Source organism: Xenopus laevis, chromosome 3S (assembly GCF_017654675.1).
Source record: "Xenopus laevis strain J_2021 chromosome 3S, Xenopus_laevis_v10.1, whole genome shotgun sequence".
Taxonomy (NCBI): domain Eukaryota; kingdom Metazoa; phylum Chordata; class Amphibia; order Anura; family Pipidae; genus Xenopus; species Xenopus laevis.
This window is the reverse complement of record NC_054376.1, coordinates 119,399,235-119,426,283: the sequence shown is the minus strand read 5'-3', so window position 1 is coordinate 119,426,283 and position 27,049 is coordinate 119,399,235. Positions and strand designations below refer to the sequence as shown.

General features: G+C 40.0%; 1 protein-coding gene across 1 annotated transcript in view; it reads left to right on the top strand.

The window, feature by feature from the left end:
* Positions 1–27,049, top strand: part of fchsd1.S (FCH and double SH3 domains 1 S homeolog) — a 77,344-nt gene that overhangs the window by 12,352 nt on the left and 37,943 nt on the right. The window contains exons 3-4 of the mRNA XM_018256231.2: positions 22,748–22,793; positions 25,297–25,370. Of these exons, the coding sequence (XP_018111720.1) occupies positions 22,748–22,793; positions 25,297–25,370 (120 nt within the window). The remainder of the gene's footprint in view (positions 1–22,747; positions 22,794–25,296; positions 25,371–27,049) is intronic.

Here is a 27,049-nt window from a genome sequence, read left to right as displayed (position 1 = left end):
AAAATTTCGACCCTGCAGCATTGTATTACCCACATACTTTTAGGTATCAAGACAAATCACCCCAAATATGAAAGCCTGGGGTCCTCTGAACAGTTTGATGCCCAATATGTATAGGTGTACCCAAGCACGTGGCGTATAGGGGCCCCAAAACGAAGACCCCCATATGGTCTGTCATTTCAGGTACTGCAAAATCAACACATTTACATTGTTTTGAGGGGGGAAAATGTAGAAAAAAGTAAGTTCACCCCAGAAAACCATATATTTTCGGAAAGTACACATTCCCACGGATCTAAATTGGGTATGCATGTCTTTGTACTCCAAAGTACCAAGCCGCAAACCATTCCTAAATTTGGTGATTTGGGGGACATTTCCAAAAATGACTTCAAAATTTCGACCCTGCAGCATTGTATTACCCACATACTTTTAGGTATCAAGACAAATCACCCCAAATATGAAAGCCTGGGGTCCTCTGAACAGTTTGATGCCCAATATGTATAGGTGTACCCAAGCACGTGGCGTATAGGGGCCCCAAAACAAAGACCCCCATATGGTCTGTCATTTCAGGTACTGCAAAATCAACACATTTACATTGTTTTGGGGGGGGCAAAGGTAGAAAAAAGTGCGTTCACCCCATAAAACCATATATTTTTGGAAAGTACACATTCCTGCGAATCCAAATTGGGTATGCATGTCTTTGTACTCCAAAGTACCAAGTCGCAAGCCTTTCCTAAATTTGGCGATAAAAGCAACTGTTTTTACATTTCTGAAAATCGCCTAAAAATATTGCAATTGGCCGCATTTATCTCACCCAATTTCTTACATACAATTGTAAAACACCATAAATATTGATGCCAAGGGTCTACTGAACAGTTTGATGCCCAATATGCATAGATATACCAAGGCAGCTGGCATGTGCGGACCCCAAATAAAAATAGTGAATATGAGTTTTCTCCGCTGCCCATTCGCCTTCTGTGAACATAGACCCTTGACTTCATATTATTTGCCTCAAGACCCTCCTAACAGCAATGACCCCCCAAAACCATACATTTTTGGAAAGTACACATTCTGCCGATTCCAACAAAGATAACGACGTCTTTCTACACGAAACTACCAAACTGCAAAGCTTTTCTAAACATATAGGTTTTTACAACATTTCTGAAAATCGCCTAAAAATGTTGCAGTTTGCCGCATTTATCGGACACAATGTTTTACGTACAAAGAAAAATCTCTCTAAATATGGACGTCAGAGGTCTAATAAATAGTTTGATGCCCAATATGTATAGATTTACCAAAGTATGTGTTGTGTATGGACCCCAAATGAAAAACGTAACTATGAATTTTCACGCTAGCCAACTAAGCTGCAGAAAAGAGAACCCTAACTGTACGTTATGTGCCGTAAGACCCCCAAACTGTAAAAAGACCCCCAGAAACCCATATATTTTTGGAAAGCACATATTTTGGCGGATCAAACTAAGTAAAATCTATCTTTCTATACCAAAGCACCAAACAGCAAAACGATACTAAAGATACATAGGGAACAATAATGCAGGGATAAAATTGCAATAAAACCACAAAAATAGCGTAAATCAATGAAATAACAAAATAATTGTTCTGACAGCGTAATTAGTGGCCGAAATCGATTATCCAATAGTCACGCTGCCAAAATAACACGTTTTTAGGCAAAAAAAACAAAAGATAACAGTATAATGAATTCGTAAAAAAAAAAAAAAACACCTGTTTGTGTATACATATTTGTGCACTAATAAAAGTTATCTGAGTGTGCAAATACATGTAAATAAGTGTAAATAAGTGTAAATAACTGTACAAAAGGGACCAAGTGTGCTAAAATTAAAAAAAAAAAATTTAAAAAAATTCCAATCTTTACTAAAATGCATAAATGTACTGTAAGTATGTGTAGGTGCAGGTAAGTGTGTAAAAAAACGTGCACTTACCGTTTTTGGAGCAGGAGAATCGCTGTCTTCTTTGGAGGAGTCCTGGCAGCGTGTCTGCAGAGTTGCTGCGCAGCAGGAAGTGCGTGGGCGGCTCTGCAGGCAGGAAGAAGGTGAGTGTAGTAGCAGACGCTCCATGCGATGCGTCTGCTACTTTGAAGTCGGATCTGCGACAATCGAGTCGCAGATCCGACTTGACAGCCCCCCAGCCTCGTTGCCTAGGGGGCTGTCTTCTCTCCCCACTCTCTGCGGAGGCGGCAAAAGCCGCCGAAGCAGAGAGAGCGCTCAGCTGCTAAAGAACGTACAATGTACGTTCTTGGCAGCCTGAGCATTTGCCTGCCAGCACGTACGCCGTACGTGCTTGGCAGGCAAAGGGTTAATGGACTGCTCCTGTGTCTGATATAAATGAGAATATGAGTCAAGTGGCAGCACAAGTCATTAAGTATAAAAACAAAACAAAAGTCCTCAAGGGGCACATTTACCAATGTTGATATTTTTTAGTTTTACAGAATCGTTTTGTTTTGCATTAAAAATTGTGTTTTTTATGATTACTCGAAACCATGAAAAATTTGTGATTTATTAAGGGGCATATTTATCAAGGGTTTGAAATCCGAATTCAAAAAGACCAACCGAAATTAAGTAAGTTTATTTTTTTGGTGGAATAGGTCAGTTTTCGTTCGAATAGGTCCGTATTCGCCCGAATTTGAAACATACGAATCAAAGGAATAGCGCACTCGATCGAATTCGATTCAAAGTCCCCCCCCCCCCCAAAAAAAATTGGTTTTTCAAAGTCCACCAATTGACTCCAAATAGGTTCTAGGAGTTCCCCCATAGGCTAAAACAGCAATTTGGCAGGTTTTAGATGGCGAATGGTAGAATTTTTAAAAAAACAGTAAATTTCAATATTCGAATTTTCAAATCTGCCCCCCACAAAAAACTTTAATATAAAAGTCATTGGGTGTTGTCCTTATCCAGTTTTACCATTTCTCTTAGATTTGTGCTTTGAGGTTTTCTGTTGTTTATATTTTTTTTGGTAGTAATTCAAAGTTTTCATTATCTTATTAGGAGCGTTCTGTTTTTTTTTTGTTTGTGCTTTTTTTCAGTTTTTAATAAATGGCATGACATTTGTGGTTTTTAGAGAAAATTAGTTTTTTCGTGGTTTCAAAAACCTCCAAAACCTCTATAAATTGTGTTGTTAAATGGACCTGCCCATGTTCGGGGCCTTTAATTCACTGTTTTATGATAACAATGCTGTATAGCTGTGGGACTCAAACCCTATTTTATATGGCTATGGGACCCCTTATTCAGAAACCCTTTACCCAGAAAGCTGCAAATGATAGGAAGGCCATCTCCCATATAGTCCATTTTAAACGAATTATTCTAATTTATTTTATTTGCTTTTTTCTCTGTAATAATATAACATATACTTGATGATATTTAAGATGAATGAATCCACAGTGGTGGCAGTACAATCATATTGAGTTTATTTAATCTATGGTTTTTTTAATAGACTTAGGGGCATATTTATCAAGGGTTGAATTTCGAATTGAAAAAACGTCGAAATTTGAATTTAAAAGACCAACTGAAATTAAGTCAAAGTTTTTTTGGCAGAATAGGTACGTTTTCGATTGAATAGGTCCGTATTCGGGCAAATTCAAATCGTATGAATCGAAGGAATAGCGCATTCGATCGAATTCAATTTGACGTTTTTCCCAAAAAAAATACTTTGTTTTTTCAAAGTCCACCAATTGACTCAAGATAGGTTCTAGGAGGTCCCCCATAGGCTAAAACATCAATTCGGCAGGTTTTGGATGGCGAAATGGTCGAAGTTGAATTTTTAACGAGTCAGTACATGATACATTTGGATATTCGAATTTTTGCAAACATTTTTCAAATACGAATGGAATGTGGACTATTCCCTAGTCAAAATTCTAATTTTTTTCATTCGAAAATTCACCTCGAACTTTAATAAATCTGCCCCTTAATGTATGGAGTCCAAATTATGCAAATACCTCTTGCTAGACAAACTGCAGCCACAAGCATTCTGTATAATAGGTCCAACACCTGTATAATATGTACAACGAATATCTTTATTTAATGATTTTGTTCTGTATAATGTTTAGCTTACCTACTGTCATGTTTGTAAGGCTTCTGCAGAATGCCTGAGCAACCTATCCTTGTTTACGCTATAATTATTGCAGCTCTGGTAAATACCTGGGATATGTGACACACAATAAACCTGGTGGTTAAGTGAATGTGTCTGATTCATCAGATACTTATGGATTATAGGACTAGCTATTCCTACAAGTAAAGCTCGTAGTGAACCTGACATGAATCCAATAAGCTGATTCTTAAGGGGATGGTATGTGTTTTTCTCTCATAGTTTAGATAGTATTCAGGGTGGATATTTATTCCACATAAAGGTATAAACAGAACTGATATGCAAAGATGAGCTTGATATGCACGTGGCTAAACATGCACAAATATTAATTTTGTTATTTTAAGTCCTTGCCAGTCTGACTCCCGCTTTCTTTTGTTCACTATTTGAGCCTACTTGGTGGAATGGTCATATCCCGTCTTGGCTCTTCTGTGAATTAATTTGTGCCCAGTGGAGCAATTCTAGAGCTGTCAAAACCCCCTCTCCTATTTTTTAAGGAGTTACCAGATTTTGGGCTGGTCTCCCGGCCTCCTGTCACTCTTAAAATACAAGTAAACCTTTAAAATAAGTGTAAAATTAATGAGACTGCTATTTTAAGCACTTTTGTGATTTACATTCATTATTTATTTTATTTTTATTCCAAGATATTAAAGGATACATGTACTGTTAATATGAATGAACTTTGTTCCAACAGCACCACCTGCTGGTCATTTTCTGACCAGTCTGACCACCAAGTAGTCAAGGAAGTTGTCAGGAGAAAGAAAGAGGCTGCTCTGATGTTCTTCTGCTTAGGAAAAATATAAACTTTCCTAAGCAGAAGAACATCAGCCTCTTTCTTTCTCCTGACAACTTCCTTGACTACTTGGTGGTCAGACTGGTCAGAAAATGACCAGCAGGTGGAGCTGTTGGAACAAAATTCATTCATAATTTCAGTACATGTATCCTTTAATATCTTGAAATCAAAATAAAATAATGAATGTAAATCACGACAGTGCTTAAAATAGCAGTCTCATTAATTTTACATTAACTTATTTTAAAGGTTTACTTATCCTTTAATCCCCCGATCTCTGACGATTTTCCACTATCTTGGAGTAAAAATCGAGTATGCAAATGTGCAGAACATTTCCGTGATGACAGCAGAGCAATGTGCACATGCGTAGCACGGAATCTGTTGCTTCAGGAGTGGGTTATGCACTTAACATCACTTCCTCTGGCACAGGATCGGATTATGCACGGCAATAATCTCTGGAGAGGAAAATTAAAAAGTTGATAGCTCTGTAACTCTGTGTTCAATGGCCAAATTTGTAAGATCAAGGGGACTACATCATAGTAATTCTTGGGGAATAAAAAAACAGCTGGTGCTTAGTCTCTTATTTAGCACAAACATCCATTTAACTCTTAATTGGTAGATTCTGAATAATCTCTGTTTAGCTCCGATCTTCTAGTCCAGTGATACCCAACCAGTAGCTCATGAGCAACATGTTGCTCTCCAACCCCTTGGATGTTGCTCCAAATGGCCTCAAAGCAGGAGCTTATTTTTGAATTCCAGGCAAGTTTTGGTTGTATAAAAACCATGTGCACTACCAAACAGAGCCTCAATACAGGTTGACAATCCACATAGGGGCTACCAAATAGCCAATCACAGCCCTTATTTGGCACCCCAAGAACATTTTCATGCTTATGTTGCTTCCCAACTCCTTTTACTTCTGAATGTTGCTCATGGGTTCAAAAGGTTGGGGATCCCTGTTCTAGTCAATCACTTGCACATCATATCTCTGGTTGGTTAGATACCTGGAAGGAAAATTCATCTGCTATTCACCAACATAGGTGATGAGCTTGGGGAAAAACTGAAACCCTATTTGTGTTCAAAAAGGGACTTGATTCTTTTCATTAAACTTGAAATTAGTGTCAAACTGGACTGCATAGGTTCCACCAGAGAACTTGACATTCAGGTCACACCTCTAAGAAACATTAATGGACAAGGAAACCCTCTCAAATCAATTATGCTTTCCTGAAAGGGCCAATTACAAAGACTCTTACAGGTGACGTCTTGTTTCAAAGCTTTCTCCAGCAGAAGCTATAGAAATCCAAGAGATTGGTGCCGACCAAGACCGTAGCACTTGCGCATTAGCTGCAGTTGTAATTCAGCCCACGCACTTTAGGTCATTCTGTGCAATGGTGAAGCGAGCGAGGAATGTCGCACATGCACAGAATTGCTTTCGTGACGTGGTGCATGACGCGTGAGCAAATAAGATGGCGGCCTAAAAATGCTCAGCTCGTACTCAGTCCTCAAGACAATTTAAAGAGATGTAAGCATTTTAGAAAAAAAAAACTAGCACTTCATAAGGGGAGAATGTGGCAAACAGTTTCTTTACGTTTTATAATCGAGGGGTTTCCTTGTCCTTCAAATTAGAAAACGTATCAAATGTTTTAAGCTAACAAGGCTCTTAGTGGTGCAAATTTTCCTATAGTGGGACAACCAGCAAATACCCTGCTTGTAATTAATTGCTTTGATACATTTCAAATGATATAGAGGAGAAAGCTGTTCTTATATGCATGGGCTACCTCTTAAAGGGGTTCACTTTCCAATCACTTTTTTGCAGTTGAGTTGTTTTCAGATTGTTCACCAGAAATAAAGATATTTTCAGTTGCATTCAATTCCATTTTTTTTTTTTTTTTTTTTACAGTTTTTCCAAAATTGAATCTGGTGTTACAGTCTGGCATCTCCGTAATCCAGATGCAAATTCTGACCTGTTACAATTTGATCTAATTGCTAGATTTCTTAGCAGCGCCTGCAGAATATTAGCAACTATTGTATCAAATCTAACTGCTGCCTTTAATGAAATGCTAAATGTATCAACTACTGTATCAGTTTAGATTAGTGACCCCCCTCCCTCCTAGAGCTGCTTTACAAAGTTATAAGAAGGCGAAGAATGAAATTTAACAATTTAATATTAAAAAAATGGTTTCACATCGATAATAGAAAAAAAAAAATGGATTTTTGGTGAACTATCTGAAACAAACTAAACTGAAAAAAATGTTTGAAGGTGCACAACTAAAGTCTAAAATAGAATAATGCTAGAAATGCTGTATTTTGTAAACACGAACTTACTGTACCAGAAGCCTAATGAATCAAATGATTTAAGTTGGCCACAGGGCCTTGTAACTTTTTTTAAACATCTTTGCAAGACCAAGACCACACACATGCTCAGTGTGGTCTGGGCTGCTGTTGGGAGGCTAAGCTTAGGGATTGTCATAAATTATCAAAATGGCACAAGTCAAATAATATCTGACATAGAAGCTGATACAGCAAGACTGATTAATAATCAGAATATACAGACTGCACTGTGTCTGCGGATACAAATCTCTAAACAGTCACCGGCTGCTCAACAGGGAAACAAATAAAGCTGCTCGAGTTCTGGGAAGTAAGGTGGGAGGGCACCCCCTGTTTGATTCCCAGCAGAGCAGTTGTGAACTGTTTGCAGCTGTCAGACCAAGTAAAACGAAGAGAGAATCTCACTGCATACAGTCAGGTTTCTTATAAAAACGGTACACCTTTTTTTAATTAAAGTATATTGGAGATAGATTTCTTTTTCATTAAAGAAAGTAAAAATTGGATTTTTTTTTTTTTTTTTTGCCTTTACATCCCTTTTAAGTCCCTGAATGGAATATGGTATTAATAACAAAATATAGCAGTTCCACATTTAAATGATCCATGATCTCTAAGCTATTTGACTAAACACGTAGTAGCGTGAAACCCAGGAGGAAGTAGCTTAAATATCTTGGAGCAGAAAGACATCTCTGTTGTTTGGTTTGGCATCAATTAGTACTCGGTCCATTTTTATGCACTGAATAAATGGTATTACGTGTGGAACTGCTATTTATCAGATTTAAGTACATTCTACAGTCACCCAAAGCCCATACAGGGATTTAAACTGTTGTGAAGTATATAATTATAAATGTATTTGTCACTCACAATTCCATTGTCTCTTTGCCTGTAAAGTATAATTGTTGATACACTTAGAATGTTTCATTCATTCATTGACGTTCGTAAATATTTTATAGACTTAAGTTCATAGCGATATAAAACAATGGTGTGTGCTGAACTGAAATCTATATTCTCTGGATACTAGTCCCATTGTTATTATTATTATTAACATGTATTTATATAGTGCCAACATATTGCGTAGCACTGTAAAGTAAATGTGATTATACAACTAAATCACATGAATTATATACATAGAACATATGGAGTTACATACATCACAATCAATACCGGTACAAAAGGTGAGGAAGGCCCTATGCAGAAAGAGCATACAGTCTAAAGGGAAGGGAGTAATACACAAGGTGTGGGAGTGGGCAAGATCAAATTAAGTGGTACTGTATGTGGTGTTGCGTTTGGTAGTTAAGCAAAGTGAGGGTAGGCTTCTCTAAAGAAGTGCGTTTTAAGAGATTTCTTGAAGGTAGAAAGGTTGGGAGAAAGTCGGACAGAGCGTGGGAGGGAGTTCCAGAGGAGGGGTGCAGCCCTTGCAAAGTCTTGAATGTGAGCATGTGAGGAGGTAATGAGAGAAGAGTTGAGTAGCAGGTCAGTAGAGGAGCGTAGTAGGCGGTTGGGTGAGTATATAGAGATGAGTTCAGAGATGTAGGGTGGGGCAGAGTTATGAAGTGCTTTGAAAGTCAGTGTCATTAATTTGAATTTGATTCTGAAAGGTAACGGAAGCCAGTGCAGGGATTGACAGAATGGCGAGGCAGAGGAGGAGCAGTTGCTGAGGTGTATGAGCCTCGCAGCAGTGTTCATTATGGACTGAGAGAGGTGACAGTCTCTGGAGGGGAAGGCCAATTAAAAGAGAGTTACAGTAGTCTAGACACGATATGATGAGAGAGTGAATAAGAATTTTGGCAGCATCTTGGGTGATAAATGATCATATTTTTGATATGTTCCTTAGGTGGAAGTGACATGATTTAATAAGTGACTGGATATGAGGAGCGAATGACAGAGCAGAATCTAGGATAACCCCAAGGCACCGGGCCTGGGGAGAGGGGGTGATAGTGGAATTGTTAACTATGATGGATACTTCCGGGATGTTACTGGTGTTAGTTGGAGTTAAGAGAACCATTTCAGTTTTAGAGAGGTTTAATTTAAGGTAGCGTTGCGACATCCAGGTAGAGATAGCGGATAGTTGCCCATTCAGAAGCAACTTTTGGAAAATTCCGTGGGAGCACAAAATAAAGAGAGATGGCAATGGCAGCTGATAGGGAATAATCCAAAGACCGGAGATCACCGAGGTAAAAGGAATAATCCAAGTTTATTATTTATATAATAAACATACACGAGCTCCGTGGGTTCTGATACACAAGTAGGTCAGAACTGAGAAACAAAAGATTGACCACACATTATATACCCTTCAGGAGAGGAACTTCAATGGGAAAAGGCCTCTCTAGGGAGAAAAGGGAGTATTGCCAAGTATCTATCATAGTGTCTCAGTGTACAATTATCTAGCGTTAGCTAGCTATGTGAACGAGAAGGGAGTAACATAGTGGGAGAGCTTCAAGGCCAGGGCACCTGCTAGAAGCAAAAGGATAACATAACATACTACTGATAAGGACCGTCTCAGATGGCACACTGTCTCCTGGGTAGTCTTGAAACAGTTCATAGAAGGGCCCCATGGGCACTTTGAAACTGCTCAGTCTACCTTGGAGGGGGGCTTAGGAATGCGAGGGGCCATCTAGGGCCTGCAAGACTTTTCCTTCCACAATCCCCCGTTTTGTCAGTTCTTCTGACAACCATAATACAAAACAAACAATTAAACATAGCATACCTTATAAATGCAATGCATACAACCTATATGAGAATACATCTGGTATATAATGTTCATACACTGTGGTGGTTCATTGAAGTCAATTTTTAGACTTTTAGTGTTCTTAGGATAGAACAGAACAGGTTTAGAAGAGCTTGCCTTTAGAAAAGAGTGAGACAATAAGGAGGTACAGCAAGAACAACAGCAACAAATGGTGTTAGGTAGACAATAGATGACTAGGAGGATGACACCAACACACACTGATATCTTGGAACCATGTGGATGGGTCCAACCAGGGGAAGATGGATTGTTCCTTGTGATTGGTTAAAAAGATGTCCTTCCTCTGCTAAACCTTTACCAGGTGCTTGTCATCAATGTAATTACAACTGTACCTAACCCTCCTTGACTAGCTGGAAGATAATCTAACACTAAACAATGCGGCAGAACTTCCTTCTTCAAACTGTTGTCATATTCAGTAGTAATGTTATCAAGCAACAACATACTAGACATAAGGCTAAAGGCTTTCTTAATGCAACATCTATTTACCTCAGGGGAAGTTAAAGAGAGCTCTTGCCTTACCTTTAAAGATGCACGCTTCATTAGGAAGTGTGCTGGAATCTGAGCTATCTTAATATCTTTAGCTTCCATATACCAGGTGGGATGAAGCAATTTAGCAATCATACATACACCATGGGAGCCTTTTGGTAGCCACGGATAGGCACATTTACCACAAACAAAGTAATAAGGTGAAGGTAAAGTGTAAGGAGGTATAGATGATTAGCGGAACTGCTGATACAAAGGCCATCAGAACATAAGTGTACCAACTTACCAATATCCTTGGGCGACACCGTTTTATGAAACTGGAGCAGTGTCAAATTACCCCAAGGCCTGTTAACTATATCCTGACAGGATAGAGATTCTGCTACGTATGTCATACTGCGAGCTGACAAAGGATAATGTGTACATATCCATTAAGCAATAATAGTGTGGATGCTGCTATAACATACATTTTAACAAAAGCATTATCATTAGGCTCAAACAGTTATGCATATAAGTCTCTTTTGACAACCTTAACCTGATCGGTTGACGACACATTAGCCTCCGAAGTTTGTGAGGCTTTTACTTGTGAGTTGTCGTTGCCTGCAGGCTTTATGAGTGCTATCGTCAGCACAGCAACGAAGATAATGATGTGCAGTACGGAGACACAGATGATAAGTCTTTTATCTGGCTTTGGGCCAAAGCATCTGGCACACAGAGACATGATGGTGCTGCTGAGGATCTTCACCCGATGGGGACCTACGTCTTTTGCACTGCACGTTAGGGTCCCTGGGACTTAGGTGGTGGAGGGAAAGAGGCGTTATTATGTCCTACAATTCCCCCCCACTTACACCGCAGGTGGAAGTTGAGATGTCGGTTTCCCTTCAACCTTTACAGCTGTTTCTGTGACTAGGAGTACCTGGAATGGTCATTTTCAGCGAGGTTGAAGATCTTTGGCACTGTGTCTCCTTATGAGGATCCAATCTCCTGGAATGAGAGCATGTGGTTCCAGAACATCCGCTGGATCTGGTAATGAAGAATAAACTCGAGAACACAATTTGGTCAGTTCCTTATGTAACTGAGAAACATATTCAGTCATTCTTCCATAGTTCATGCAAAGAAGATGAGTAGAAGGAAAGTACTGAGCCATGTGTGCTTGTCTCCCAAACAATATTTCATATGGGGAGAGTTTACTTAGCCTTTGGGGAGTGTGCATGACAGACATAAGCACTATATCAAGGGCATCTGGTCACACAAGTTAAGTCTCTGCACATACTTTACTTAGCCTGCTTTTAATAACACCCTTTAGACTTTCCCACTAGCTTGGGGATGATATGGTGTGTAACATTTGATGAATCCCAAAGTCTTTGTGCAGATTAATTACATTACCTGTCCCATGAAACGTGTACCTTGATCAGAGGATAATACCTCAGGCAGTCCATAACTGTAGACAATCTCTGCAATTAACTCATTAGCTATAGCTTCATCTGAAGCTTTTACAATGGACCCAGGGAATTGGTCAACACAAACAATTACATATTCATAGGTACAACATGTAGGTAACTGTAGGAAATCTATCTGCAATATCTGAAATTGTTACGGTGGTTTAGGTCAGTGTTTGATAGGTGTTGAAATAGTCTTACCTAGATTATATTGCAAACAAATAAAACATAATTATACATACTTGGCTGCAATAGACGAGAACCCGGGGGCAAACCACATTCCTGACACTACATCACATATCCCCCCATAAAAAGTGTGGGTGAGATCATGTGAGGCAGCAACCAAATATGGTAACAGAGCACGGGGTGCAACAGGGCAATCACCTAAATGCCAAACAAAAACATCACCACTTGGAGTTTGTGTGCATCCGGCTTTAAGCCAACGTTCCTTCTCCTCAGGCTCTGCTTGGTCCTGAAGGGCTGCTAATACAGCGCTAGAGGGAACAGGAAGAGAAGGTTCTTTTACAACACATGCTTTAAACATTTTATAACACAATGCTGCTTGCTTTGCAGCTACATCAGCATAGGCATTATCTTGTGCTACAGGGTCAGAGGACCCAGTGTGGGCTTAGTACTTAATGACTGCAACCTGTTTTGTTAGTCGGATTTGGCACTACCGGATGGGCTGCAATAACAACTTCGTTAACTGCTCTGAGATCCTGAACAAACCGCCACTCATTCTTGCCGGGCTTTTTTTTTTTTTTTTTGGCAAGATGGGCATATTTACAGGGCCAATCCTATGGTTGAACACTCCCTTATCAAGTAACCCTTGAATTATGGGGCAAATCCCCTATACCTTTGCCCTGGACAGTGGGTACTGTGAGATTTTGGGCAGGGGGGGGCCCTTTGGGTCTACTTGTATGGACACTGGTGGGATGGATGACATGAACCCAACATCTGTTGGTGATAAAGCCCACAAATCACTTGAAACACATTGTAATTTAGGAGGTACAGAATCTTCCTCCTCAGAAATTTCCTTTAGTGACAGAAGATTAGTAGTATCTAGTGCATTGGTCATCTCAGACACTTATGGAGGCAGGACAGGCACAAATACTGCATCCGGATTACAGTATATGGTGCACACTGGTTTAGAAAGAATGTCCCTACCTATGAAACTGTCAGGGATGGAGGCACTTAAAAGAAAGGCAGCTTTTGTGGATACAGGACCAATGGACACTTCCGATGGGCTTGTTTCTGCCATAGGGAGAGGATTTCCTCCAACTCACACTGCCGTGACTACATTACCAGATAATGGCAGGTTTGAGTGAGTCTTTAAAACTGAGCGGGCAGCACCAGTATTCAGTAAACAAAGTTAGGGTCTTTTAATTAATAAACACTTCAATTAGGAGGTCTGGATGGTGATTAGAAGTGTTTGGAAATACTGGTACCGGGGCTGCGTCGCACCTTCAAGCAGGATTTATGAGGGATGCATTGGAATGTGAAGGGGCTGCATCTCCTGCAGGGAAAGGGCTTTCTTTGGGGATATGCACTTATATGCATAATGCCCTTGATTATTACAATTAACACAAACAACTGTCTTTTTGTCACGGTTATCTGACCTGTTCTGCTGTCTGTTAGTTATTGTTTCTGGGGTTTTGGGAATTATCCTGGAAGTTGTTAGACTGTTGCTGAACGAGTAACACCTGCTGGGGCTTAAGACAGGAGTTCTCAACTTGTGGCAACGGCAATTATCTTTTCTAACTTCTTATGCTTCTAGGCAAGACTATGTATGCTGAGGTTACTTTGAGGATCATTTAGTAGTCCTACCACAAAGGTAATAGCATACTGGACAGCAGACTCTTTGGCATCTTGGTTAAATTTGAAAACTATTTCCCAAGAAGCTTCTGAAAGAAAAAAAATTGGTGCTTACTGTACTTTTCAGAGCATGGAAACAGACTCCGACTTGGGCTGGGTCAACAGGGTTAGTATCAATACATTTTGTCTAACATTTGGTAATCCCCTGGACCACAAATAATATATTGGTCTAATTAGGCTTATGAGCACCATTGACACACAAGAGTTCCTGTGCAAATTTGTGTGGATTAGTATGGGGCTGTGGAACATCTTGAAAAATCCTTCTAAGATCTGTGTGTTTTTAGTTAGACGCACTTCTGCAGCGTCCCCCGTCGCCCCCCTTTTTCTCTACTTTGTATTGTACGGGCGGGGTAGAGCTTAGCTGTGGGGCTGGGGACAGCCTGCTCGTCTGTATCTGAGCTATAACTTTCAGAGAACTTATCTCTGAGCTGTTTGTCTTTTTTTTTTTTTTTCACTGTTCTCTATTATCTAACTTAACCCTTCTGCTATCAACTTTTCTTGTTCCTCTCTTTGCTTTCTAGCTTCCTTTGATTCTTAGGCACTTTCCTGACTTTCTAGGGCACATACTTGACCCTTTACCTCTTTTGCTGCCTCTCTCTTGCTCTGAGCTATTACGGGAAAACAACCCATCATAGAGTGGGGAGGCTGACGGCTCTATGTATGCCTTATGAGTTACAACCACTCAAGTCTGTGGGGCTAAAGCTTCTGATATATCACTGCTGTGCTGCGTATGTACTTAAATGCTTGTACTCTTGTCTGGTGATCCCATGTATCGTTGGGAGGAATGGCAAATGACTTACTCTCTGTAAGTGTACTCCACTTAGGCAAGTAAGCCACTACATCTTTGCCATATTCAACAGCAATCACACTACCTGGTGAATGCTCTACAGTCACTCTGCCTAGCGACTGTCTTGCGCTCACTCTCCTTGGTGAACGCGCAGAGGTGATCAGCCTCTGTTCACAATCCTCCCCGCTAGGGCGAGATGCTCCTAACGGAGTCTTACACTCATTCTGGCCAAATGCCTTAGTGAGCCTATTTCATCTCAACTAAAAAAAAATGCCCTCTTCCCTCAAGTACGCATACTATTTTGGGGTATACTGGGGTCTGACCAGGTAAGTTAGTACAATTCTTATAAGCAGCAAGAGTATAGAAAAGTTAGAACTTTTTCACTTTGCAATTAGTCCCCAATCACATGCACATTCATACAGGACACATGGTTAAGACAAACATAGATACCTTGAGTGATCACCTTGGGTCAGGCTGCTTGCACAGCAACACCCTGTCCGTTTGGAACCGGAGAAGAAAGGAGACAGAACAAGGTATGCTTACCCTGTGTGGCCACTCCTGTCCCGTTAGTTCTCCGGGTCCTCACTGTGGATGGGTGAAGTCAGCGTCTTGAGCCTGCCCGCATTATCTCCACCATTTGATAGGGAATAATCCAAAGACCGGAGATCACCGAGGTAAAAGGAATAATCCAAGTTTAATATTTATATAATAAACATACACGAGCTCCGTGGGTTCTGATACACAAGTAGGTCAGAACTGAGAAACAAAAGATTGACCACACATTATATACCCTTCAGGAGAGGAACTTCAATGGGAAAAGGCCTCTCTAGGGAGAAAAGGGAGTATTGCCAAGTATCTATCATAGTGTCTCAGTGTACAATTATCTAGTGTTAGCTAGCTATGTGAACGAGAAGGGAGTAACATAGTGGGAGAGCTTCAAGGCCAGGGCACCTGCTAGAAGCAAAAGGATAACATAACATACTACTGATAAGGACCTTCTCAGATGGCACACTGTCTCCTGGGTAGTCTTGAAACAGTTCATAGAAGGGCCCCATGGGCACTTTGAAACTGCTCAGTCTACCTTGGAGGGGGGCTTAGGAATGCGAGGGGCCATCTAGGGCCTGCAAGACTTTTCCTTCCACACAGCAATACCACTCTTTTAGCTGCAATAGCTGTTGTATACTACATTCTTACCAATGCATCATGGGACTTGTAGTGTTTATATACATGCCAGGGATAAAGGATTCCAGCCAGCGAGTTTGAACATTTTGTTTGGTGTTATAGCAACAGCAAGCGTATACTGCATATTTCATCTGTCACTTCATTTTAGTGAATATCTCTGTACATTATGGTTGATTATACACTTTTATCTGACTAGTGGGGAAACGGTTCCTTGTGTTCTGCTCTTCAAAAATGAATTCCAATACTAAGCTGATAATACATAATTTGCATATTTATTTGCGCATTTATTCAGCCTGACCACTGGACTGAGTTAAAGCTAGTATACGTGGTGGGAAGGTAGAGGAGATCAATACACAGTTTTCTTCGGCACACCAGTTACTTTTTCTCTTTTGGGTGCATTCAACTCCTCGGGCTACTTCCAAGCCAATTTTCATACATGAAATCCCATAGGGAGGAAGCACAAAGCACACCAGAAACTTCGGCATTGCCTTTAGATCATTCATTTCAGTACACTTAGCACAAGCTTTCTGGGTCAACCCCTTCATTGCACCTGAGGAAGGGGTTGACCACGAAAGCTTGTGCCAATTCTGCTGAAATAAAGATCTAAAGACAATGCTGAAGTTTCTGGTGTGCTTCCTCCCTAAGGTAGAGGAGATGCCATGGTGATTCTTCATGCAGTGTTTCAGTGAGATATTCTACAAACTCAAATGTCTTTGCAGTCATAATGGCATGCTCCTAGGATTTACAGTACGACATGGTCATCTCGGAAGACCAATAAATCAAGAGACGGCTATTTACAGCAGTGTTTTAAAGAGTCAATAAATAGCCACATCTAGATCATTGGTATCTTCATATATTTCCAGTAACCGAAGCTTCTTTCTACTCTTAGTAGCTTTGATTGTTCTTTTAAGGGGGCTTCCCTGCTCCTAGGGGATTAGACTGTATTGGTTCCCTGGTAATTGCTTGGTTTCCAGCCGTGTGTTGACATTGAATAGTTTGATCTCTAAGGATATTTTCAGGGCTAACTGACTAATTGGAGCAACTTCTGAGCCCACAGTAGGCAATGTCCTTGGAATCAGGCCTTGTTTAAGAGAGATGTTTATTAGTAAAGCCCTTATCTAAAGACTGATGGAAAGAACAGGCAACAAATACAAATATTCCTAAGACTTTTGCTGGGAATTGTCACTGCTTTGACTTTAATTACCTGGACCCTGGAAATGCCCAAGGGTAGCACAACGCTTGCAATCTCTCGAGTGCCATTGCCACATGGGAGAAAGCTAGAATGATGAGACCTAAATATGCAGTTATTTTAAAAGTCATAAAAATTTAATTTTTATGACTTTAATTGTAAAACTGTAATTTCCACGAGCAATCAAAAGAAAGCAGATATTTATATACATACAAAAAGCAGTATTTATTACAGGTAAGTTCAAAGTAAAACAGGTATGGGATCTGTTATCTGGAAACCTGTTATCCAGAAAGTCTCCCATAGACTCTCTTTATACAAATAATCCACATTTTTTAAAATGATTTCCTTTTTTTTGTAGTAATAAAACAATACCTTGTACTAATCCTTATTGGAAGCAAAACCAGTCTATTGGGTTTATTTAATGTTTACATGATTTTTTAGTAGACTTAAAGGGGTGCCTCACCTTGAAGGTAACATTTAGTTATAGACTGGCCAATTCTAAGCAACTTTTAAATTGGTTTTCATTATTTATTTTGTATAGCTTTATAGTTATTTGCCTTTTTCTTCTGACTCTTTGCAGCTTTCAAATGGGCGTCGCTGACCCCTTCTAAAAAGCAAATGCTCTGTAAGGCTACAAATGTATTGTTATTGTTACTTGGTATTCCTCGTCTTTCTATTCAGCCCCTCTCCTATTCATATTCCAGTCTCTTATTTAAATCAATGCATGGTTGCTAGGGGAATTTGCACCCCAGCAACCAGATTGCTTTAAAGGTAAATTGAAGAGTTGCTGCATAAAAAGCTAAATAACTCAAAAACCTTAAATAATAAAAAATTAAAACCAATTGCAAATTGTCTCAGAATATCACTCTCTACATCATACATCATAAGTTATGTCAAATGTGAGCAAACCCTTTAATATGAAGATCCAAATTACTGGAAGATCCGTTATCTGGAAAATCCCAGGTCCCGAGCATTCTGGATAACCGGTCCCATACCTGTATCAGTAAGTTCTAGTACCATTGCCTTTAATGTATAATGACAAAAATCTGACATGTTTCATTCAAGGAAGATATTTAGGGGCACATTTACTTCCCCATAGTGTAACATTGCACCTCGTAGGTTTTTAGTGGCGAAGTAGGGGGTCGAAGTTTTTTTTAAAGAGACAGTACTTCAACTATTGAATGGTTGAAAAGTCAAACGGTTTTTAGTTTGAATCGTTCAATTCGAAGTCGTAGTCGATGGTCGAAGTAGCCAAAAAAATACTTCGAAATTCGAAGTTTTTTTTATTCTATTCCTTCAGTCGAGCTAAATAAACGTGCCCCTTAATATTACATATGTTTTTTAGTTCATGCTTCTATAAACCATGGCGCATGCAAGCACCATTATTTGCTTTACTGTAAAAGCAAGCAAAAATCTTATAGACTAGACTGACTTAGAACGATTTGTGGTCTTCATTGAAACATAAGTAAAAATGAACCCAAAGTATCTGTAACTGAGGTGAAAAGCCTTTTTTTTTTTTTTACCGCTGTAACCCAGAGAATCTGAAAATCCGGTTATTGAAATTGTCTGTTCTATAAGTCAAATATGGCACTGCTTTGTGTAGTGTGTGTGCTTCTATTTCCTTTTGTACGCATTTATCATGAATGTCTTACAGACCATAAAAAGTAATGTTATGGAACCTATAAAATAATGGCGCAGTCTCCTTTAGCAGATCAGCAAAGACATAAATCTTTCTACATAGAAGGAAAAATTGACACATGCATCTTTTAAAGGAGAATTCAACCCCCCCAACTAATAAAAACCCCTACCCAACATAGTCCCCCCCACCTGCTCCCCACTGCATAGGTGTTAACACCTGTAAATGTCCCATATCCTGTAATTACCTCTCGTTGCAGAGTCAGTGCAGCGGAGCTCACAGGCGTCATCTTCCGGCGCTTTGCTAATCTTTGGGTCTTCTTCCCTTCGGCAATTTCCGTCACTTTCGGCGCAGTTATCACAAAGCAGAAGACTGCTCCAGCTGCGCATGTGCTGATATGGAGCTTATTTTCCGAAGAAGACCAAAGATATGTAGATGGCACCTGTGAGCTCCGCTGCGCTGACTCTGCAACGAGGGGTAATTACAGGATTAGGGGCATTTACAGGTGTTAACACCTATGCGAGGGGGAGCACTATGTAGGGAAGGGGTTTTTATAAGTTGGGGGGTTTGAATTCACTTTTAAGATGTAGTATTTTATTAACAGTGCTAGTACGAGTATTAAAATGAATACATCATAAGCACGATCCTTTATAGTAATGCCTTACTACTGTTCCTTGCAAGTGCTGCTCATCACACTTACTAATAACCTTTCTAAAGTGCACATTTAGTTTCATTATTTTTCTGCGCATAAGGTGGCCATAGACCTAACAATTACAATCTTTCCAGGAAAGATTGTTTCAATACACACGTGTAGAGCTGAATCGTCTGATATACAGGTAGTCAGAGGCTTGGCAAAGGGCCCGAAAACGTTGCCTAAGGCACTTTAAGTAAAGGTCTTCACTTTTTCAGTAATACCGGAGTGCTGCTGTTTTCATTGGTCTGATATACAGGTAGAAACAATAGAATTCTACCTGTATATGACAATTCAGCACTAACAATGGCCAAAGTTTGGGTGCCTTCAAAGGCACCCAATTTAAAATTTTCCGCCTGGGCTGATTGGTGAGCCGACCAATATCCAAGTCTTCTGCTTATATCAGTGGCTTGTCTTCCGCCATACACTCACCGAATAGCGTACGTAAATTTGTTTCCTATGACAATATTGGTGCGTGTATTGCCACCTTTATCCATAGGTCATTAGCAAGAGATGCGTGTGATATCTTGGTATTCACAAGTAATTAGACCATCTATTGCTATTGTTCTTCATACATCCTGTCAGGTTATGGCAGATACTAACACACACTAGTTTACATGTGCACTTTAGTGATGTGCGGGCCGACCCGATACCTGCGGGACCCGTGGGATAGGGCGGGTTCGGGTTGACCTCGCACTGCTCCTCGCGGGTGGAGGGCGGGTTTGGGTTGAGCTCTTCTCCTGCTCTCCCTGCCCGCCACCTTCAAATGCCGGCTTCTGACTTCCAGGTTCTGGTCTTATAGTCTCGCGTCTGCTCGTCCCGCCCCTTTTGTGACATCATCAGCGGGTCGGCGCGGGTCTATAAAAGGACATGGGCGGGCGCGGGCTGGAGCAGGGCGGGTTAGGGTCGGGTGTGGGTCAGGAAAACCCTGATCCGCACATCACTAGTGCACTTCTACGTTCAGTTTTCCAGCATTTCTCTCTTCATTTTTGCTGAATGACAAATGTATTCATATTTGCCTGCAATTCTTCCAGTGAAGACAAGGAAAAACAGGGACCATATACACATCATATTTGTAGGGTTGCATATTCACTTTTTTGTGTAACCCTTTTTTTGTTTTGCAAGGCTCACCTTCGTTCCCCTGCCAAATTTTGCTTCAAGTCTCTGACTGCAGGCTGGGGTGAAATTTGGGGACTTTTTTACCAGATTGCCCCACCCCATCTTCCCTGGCGCCAGTGCTTAGACCAATAAGTGTCTTTACGCCAAATATCATATTGGTCCTGTTAATGTTGTTGGTACACAGCAGGTCAGAACATTTCTGATGAGAGCAAGCAAATAATAAGGAACATATGAGCAAGATATGAGTAAAGGACTAGCCACAACATTTCCTATGTATCGGTGTAGGAGGAAGTAGAAGCATTGAGCGTGATTATTAAAGATATAATGAGAGATTCAGCACGTCATACAATGTGAAATAAACCTTTAACTGTTTTCTGTTAATTATTCCTCTAGAACAATCTTTTCAGAGTATGGTGACTGTTAGGTTAACGACAATTGGCCTTGATCATGGCACAAGCATTGGTTATCTATTGAAGATGAGTGATATAGCTTTCCTGTGTCATGTTCATGTACTGGTCCTTTAATGCCTAAAACCCATGGGGAATTAGGCCATGTATGTGCGGGAGAACACAGTTCTTATCTGCTACATTTCTGGGGCAGAACCATAGATAAAGAAGAGTTCAAAGCCCAAGGGTCACTTCCCACAGATGTTTTAAAGTAACATAATTTTGCTGCTCATGTATTAGTGTTAAAATTACATTTATTGTTTAACCTCCGCTGCTCCTTTTGAAGTGTGGATAATGAACAGTGTTCCAGCATCCCTCTCAGATGATCCAAGTGCAAGGGCATAGATGACAAGATACACTTCATATATATATATATTCTGGAATGACTGTTGCTGGTGTGATATATTCTCTTTATAAATAGATGTGGAGTGCTTTTCTTTTTGGATGGCTATTTAAAATTGCAGATTTAGATTCAGAGATTCAGAGATTTCCCTGGTGTACTTTTAGTTGTATTTTTATAAACGTTTTCATTCCACTACTTATTCTATCTGTCTGTGTATCCTGAAATAAAATAATAAAGCTCTTTGTACCTTATAATATATTTAAGTTCACCTCTGCTCTGCCTCTTGTAACATTTCCGTCTCCAGAGAAGTTATTTTTTCCACCTCATAATACTGTCTGCTGTGTACTGTTTATGTTGGAATATGCTTAATGCACCAGTTCACATGTGTTTGAACTGGTGTACCATGGAGCAAATACAGCAGTTTAATTAGAATCATGTGCGAGGCAGAATGCATGTGCAAACCCAGTGGTCTTAAGGTGGCCATAGACGCACAGATAATTTTGCACGAATCGATATCGTACGATGATATTCAGTGTGTGTATGGCAGGAGACGAAAAGCAAAAGACAAGGATATCGGCCATTGGGCAGGCCGAAAAATTTAGAAAGGCTCCTAAATAACGGCCTGCTGAGCTGCTTAATCATCAGATACAGGTAGAATTTTATTGTTTCTACCTGTATTCGAGTCCTGCGCAGATAGGTTTGCCACCTGTCTGGTATTTTACCAGCCTGGCCGGTAAAAATGATGGCTGTTCCCAATGTTATTAATAGGAATAAAAGATAAATCTATAGGAAGGCCGTTATTTTTTTTACAGAAAAGGTGGCAACCCTATGTGCAGAACCAATTTGTTAGACCTGACCCGCAACCCGCATACTTACCCGATTGGACTTGCTACCCGACCCGCAAGTACCTTATCCTCAACCCGATCTGCGACCCGCTGACCATCAAGAAACAGGAAGTGCTGTCATTGTAAACCAGAAGTGACATCATTAGAAGTAGGCGTGATCAGAAAAAAGGATTAAAACTCGCTATTGAGAAGACCCGTGACCCACAAACCCGGAGAACTGCTGACCTGCGCCTGTACCCTTCTACCTGCAACCCGCAGGTTTTTGCGGGTAACCCGTGGGTACCCGACCCGCTTCAGGACTCTAACCTGGATATCGGGCTATTCAGCTCTACAAATCTGTATTGAAAAGAACGATCAACTGTATTGAAAATGAAAGATTGTAATTGTGACATCTATGGCCACCTTTACAGTAGAGAGGGGCAGAAAAATAAGTACTGTCAGTTGTCTCCTAATTTTTTATATGGATGGTGACCCTGGAAGTACAGTATCTCTCTATTTTCTAGGAAATCCACGAATTTAGATGCATCCAAACTGTAAAGCTCCCTAACCTTTCAGTTTTCAGCTGTTCATCAGCCTCCGTTCTCCCCAAAGCAGTAGCAAAGTTACAGGCTTGAAACCCCACGTATACAAAATCACCTTTTAAATGCTCATTTCAAATTCCATAATAATGTTGTATGTAATAGTAAGATAGAATCATTTAGTTCACTGCCAAAATGTACTAAGTTTCATGTTTTTTCATTTCAATTGTAGGTCATTCTGCAAACAGAGAGCAGCGGTTGAAAAAGAGTATGGGCAGGTATGATGAGACCGACTCAGGAAATATTAAAATAATTCAGTTATTTCAGAGGCTGTTAATGTGGAATTCTGCTTTGACTCAAGCTTTTTGCTGTGTAAGCCACCATACTGGCAGCATCAGGACCAATTATCGTGATGACTGATCAATAATTATTCAGAATAATATCACTGTGTGTTCCCTATTTTTAATTGCAGCTTTTGAAAATGTAAGTACCCCTTTCAATCCGAGCCAAGGTGAGAACTACAGACAGAATGACTAACCACAGATGTACAGTGCTCAGACAGAGATCATTGTGGTTTCTGCATACTGTACATACTGAGCAAACACAAGGGGCTGTCTGCACGGGGGAATGGGAAGGTTTCAGTACAAACATCTCAGGGTCAGGCTTTATTGACAAATGTCAGGTATGGAAGCAAAAGTGTACAGCATCTATATGTCACGAGCAACTGTTTTTGTAGCAATATCGAAGGAAGAATATTGTTTTTCTAAGTATCTTGCATATCCACAGTATGCAACCAGGCTTAATATATTATAGTTTTTTTTTTTTAATTCTTTTGGAAAAGGTTTGTATAACTACAGGATTTGCAGCTCACTCAGCAGCATTAACCACGCCATATAATGGTAGATCTTGGGACAGTTATTAACTAATAATAGTCTGAGATAATGACAAGAAGCCTAGTATAATTGCATATGAAAAGACTGGATTGATTTGCAGTAATGGACTTCCGGACTATGTAGGAGCTTATTGGCCCATGTATGGGACCCTCCAATGGACCGGCATGACCAATATCTAACTGAAAATCAGCCACGGCCTTCTTTTATGGTGTGGTACACAAACTTGGCACAATAGGTGGGCATGTTGAAGAAAGATACACTTATTTGGTGACTTGTAGGCCAGCTTTAGTTTTAAAGGAAAGCTACGGAGGCATTTTATTTCCAATAGATTAACTGCAATAGTGCAAGATAGAATGCTATATTTATCCTGTAGAATGTTTGACCATACTTGAGTAAACAGCTCTAGAAGCTCTCTCTGTTTGTTTAGGATAACAGCTGCCATATTAGCTTGGTGTGACATCACTTCCTGCCTGAGTCTCTCCCTGCTCACTTATAGCTCTGGGCTCAGATTACAGCAGGGAGGGGAGGAGGGAGGGGGAGAGGAGCAAACTGAGCATGCTCAGGCCCGGGGCAATGAGATTTAAGATGAAGGCAGGAAGTCTGATACAGAAGCCCATGTGTACACAATAGAAGGAAAGAAATGTGGTGTTTACTAGGGGTTAACTGGTATATTTGGGTGGACCTTTCTGATAAGGCTTACTTAGCCTTTCCTTCTCCTTTAAGTCCTGTTTCCTATGTTCTTCCCTTCTGTTTATTTGTTTCCTCTTGTCTCGCCAGTTCCTAACCATTTTATCTCTTATTTTTGCCACTCAATCCCTCTGCCTGTTTTTTTTTTTTTCTCCATTTAGTAATTTTTTCATTTCTTTTCTCCAGGCAGCGTTTAATATGCATGTATAAATATGTTCTAAAAAGGAAGAGGTGTATATATGACCTGTGTTTCAGAAGGTGTCTGCTAGCATTTACTGTATTCATACCAGACTTTCTTGGTCATTTCTCATTTCAGTGCTTTGCATTGTTTCCTTTCCCTGTCTTCTTGCATTTCTACAGATTGAGAGCGAGGGACAATATTAGGCTGCTGAGAATGTCTGCATATTCTTGGCTGTCGTACAAATTTTATGCTGAAGACACAGAATGCTGGATTGACGCTATAAAGCAGAATGGATATGCAACAAAGCATTTCTGTCCACTGCAGCTTTAATAATTCAAAGCTACAATGGGCACTTACTGGCTTTTTAAATTAAATTTACTGTAGTAAAATGTAGGTTACAATAGGCCCCCAACTCATGTCCCCAGATTTTAACTTTTCCTGGAAACTGTAAAATTATTTTTTATTTTATGGCCTTATTTTTCCAGGTCAATGTTGTTCAATTTTTACGTGACATCAAAACAGCTGTTTATAAACGCTGATAAAAGTTCCAACAACATTATATCATTTTGCTGGGGGAATTTAATTAAGTTAATTAATTATTTGTACGTTTTTGTTAAACTTGTATGCAGCCATGGATCATATTTAAATATCCACGTTAATTCAAAATTGATGAAGAAAGGGACTTTTTTTTTTTTTTTTAAAGTTATTTTCCCTACTCTCAAAATGACTTCTTGACTTCAAAAAATGGAGCTTGGTTGTGCTCCAGCAGCGTTCCTGTGTGAATTACACCGCAGGCTGTTTACAGCACACATCCTACTTGGCAACGGCTAGTGTTTATGGGTATGGTGTTAACCTCTCTGGCTGCTGCCATGAATATAAATCTGACTGCAAGATGAAATGTGTGGGCCTGGTGTCCGAGTGCAAAATGTAGCAGAATCGTGCTAAGAAAACAGCGTGTTCCTGTAAGCAAGGGCTTTAGACAGGACTCTTTTATTAACATGATGTTTTTATGACCTTTAGGCACTGCAGAGACTGGCTAGTCAATACCTTAAAAGAGACTGGCATCGTGGGAAAAATGAGACCAGTGAATGCAGGTGGGTGAGATTTCTTATCAATACCCCAAGTGCTTTTTGTCGATAAACATGTTTATTCAGCTGTGTTGCTTATGGTCCCAGACATTGCTTAACCTGTCTGACTGAGATGAATATTATTGCACACTTTCCTCGTTGTGGTCGAGTATTTGTTGCTGTTTTCAGGGGAGAATAGTCCTTGGAGTTTTGCAACCCATTTTAGTAAGGCATAACAAACTGCAATTCAAGTTACATCTTAATTATATCTTTGTTTGAATCATGCACAAGCTACTGTTTTATTATTACAGAGAAAAAAGAAAATGTAGAAAAATTTGGATTATTAGGATAAAATGGAGTTTATGGGAGACAACCTTTCCGTAATTCAGAGGTTTTGATATAATGGATCCCATACCTGTATCATCCGTTTTTAATCAGCATTGCCCGGGAATCTTGTTATAACAGGGAGGCTATTTGGTGGAGCAAAATACAGGGAACTGGTTTTATCCACCCTGAGTTCTGAGGTTTGGGCTTTAGGACAAGGGCAGACGTGGCGTTTTTACATTACGCTTTTAAAAAAGAACAGCGAGGTGTAAATACGCCACTGAAACCACATGCGACCGTCAACATTAGTTTTTCATGTGTTTTTCAGCACGTCTTTTCCCAACATGCACTTCTCATTGTTCTCATTGAGAATCTGGACGCCATATTTAAAATACTCTGCATATTTGTGCAAAGTGTGGTTTCAAACGTGCAGATCCCATAGAGTCTATTGATCTGGTAGTTTCTTGACGTATTGGCGTTTCTGCTAAAAAACGCAAATACTGGCGTCCTGTGGCGGATTTCAGCTTGCAAGCGCCCTGTGTGAATTGCCATAGTGCGTTTTCCATTGGTTTCAGTGGTTGTGCAGTTTATGTTAAAAATGCAACGTAAAAATGCTGCAAAAACGCAACATCTGGCCTTGCCCTTAGTTCATCTTTCAGTAGGCAAATGTCCTACAGTGGGTTAGTCAAATCCCTTATCAGAATCCATTTTGGAATTTGTGGCAAAATTTGTAAATGGAGGTGCATAAGTGCCATTCAACTAATCTGAGTAACCTAGAGCTAATCTGCTTGAAGAATAGGTTTGTACATACTTTGCCAAAAGGAGTTTTACAAAAAGTGTGGATATTAAAACCTATCCAAATTTTTATGTAGTTAACCCTGCTTTTTCTTCTTAAACAGCCTATACACTTCTGGGAAAGTGTTGGATTAGATGTTGCAACGTTGTTGGTGTTATTTTCTTCCGTTCCAAGTTTGCCTCGCTGTTATTATTCCAATTCACCCCATAGGTGTTTTAATGGAGTGAGGTTAAAATTCTAAGTAGGTCAGTCAGTTTCCTCCTCTGCAAACCATGTTTTTTCTGTACCTGACTCTGTGCATGGATCTGATCAACTGTTGCCAGTTGAAAACATGGAATTGTCACAGATGTGTTTGTAATTATTAGTTAAACTATACTTCTACTGGAAGATTGGGTCCCAGTTCTGGCCGTGAAAAAAACAGCCTATAGAGGTATAGGACCTGTTATCAAGAATGCTCGGGACCTGAGGTTTTCCGGATAACAGATCTTTCCGTAATTTGGATCTTCATACCTAATGTCTTCTAGGGATGCACCAAATCCACTATTTTGGATTCTGCCGAATCCTCCGCAAAAGATTTGGCCGAATA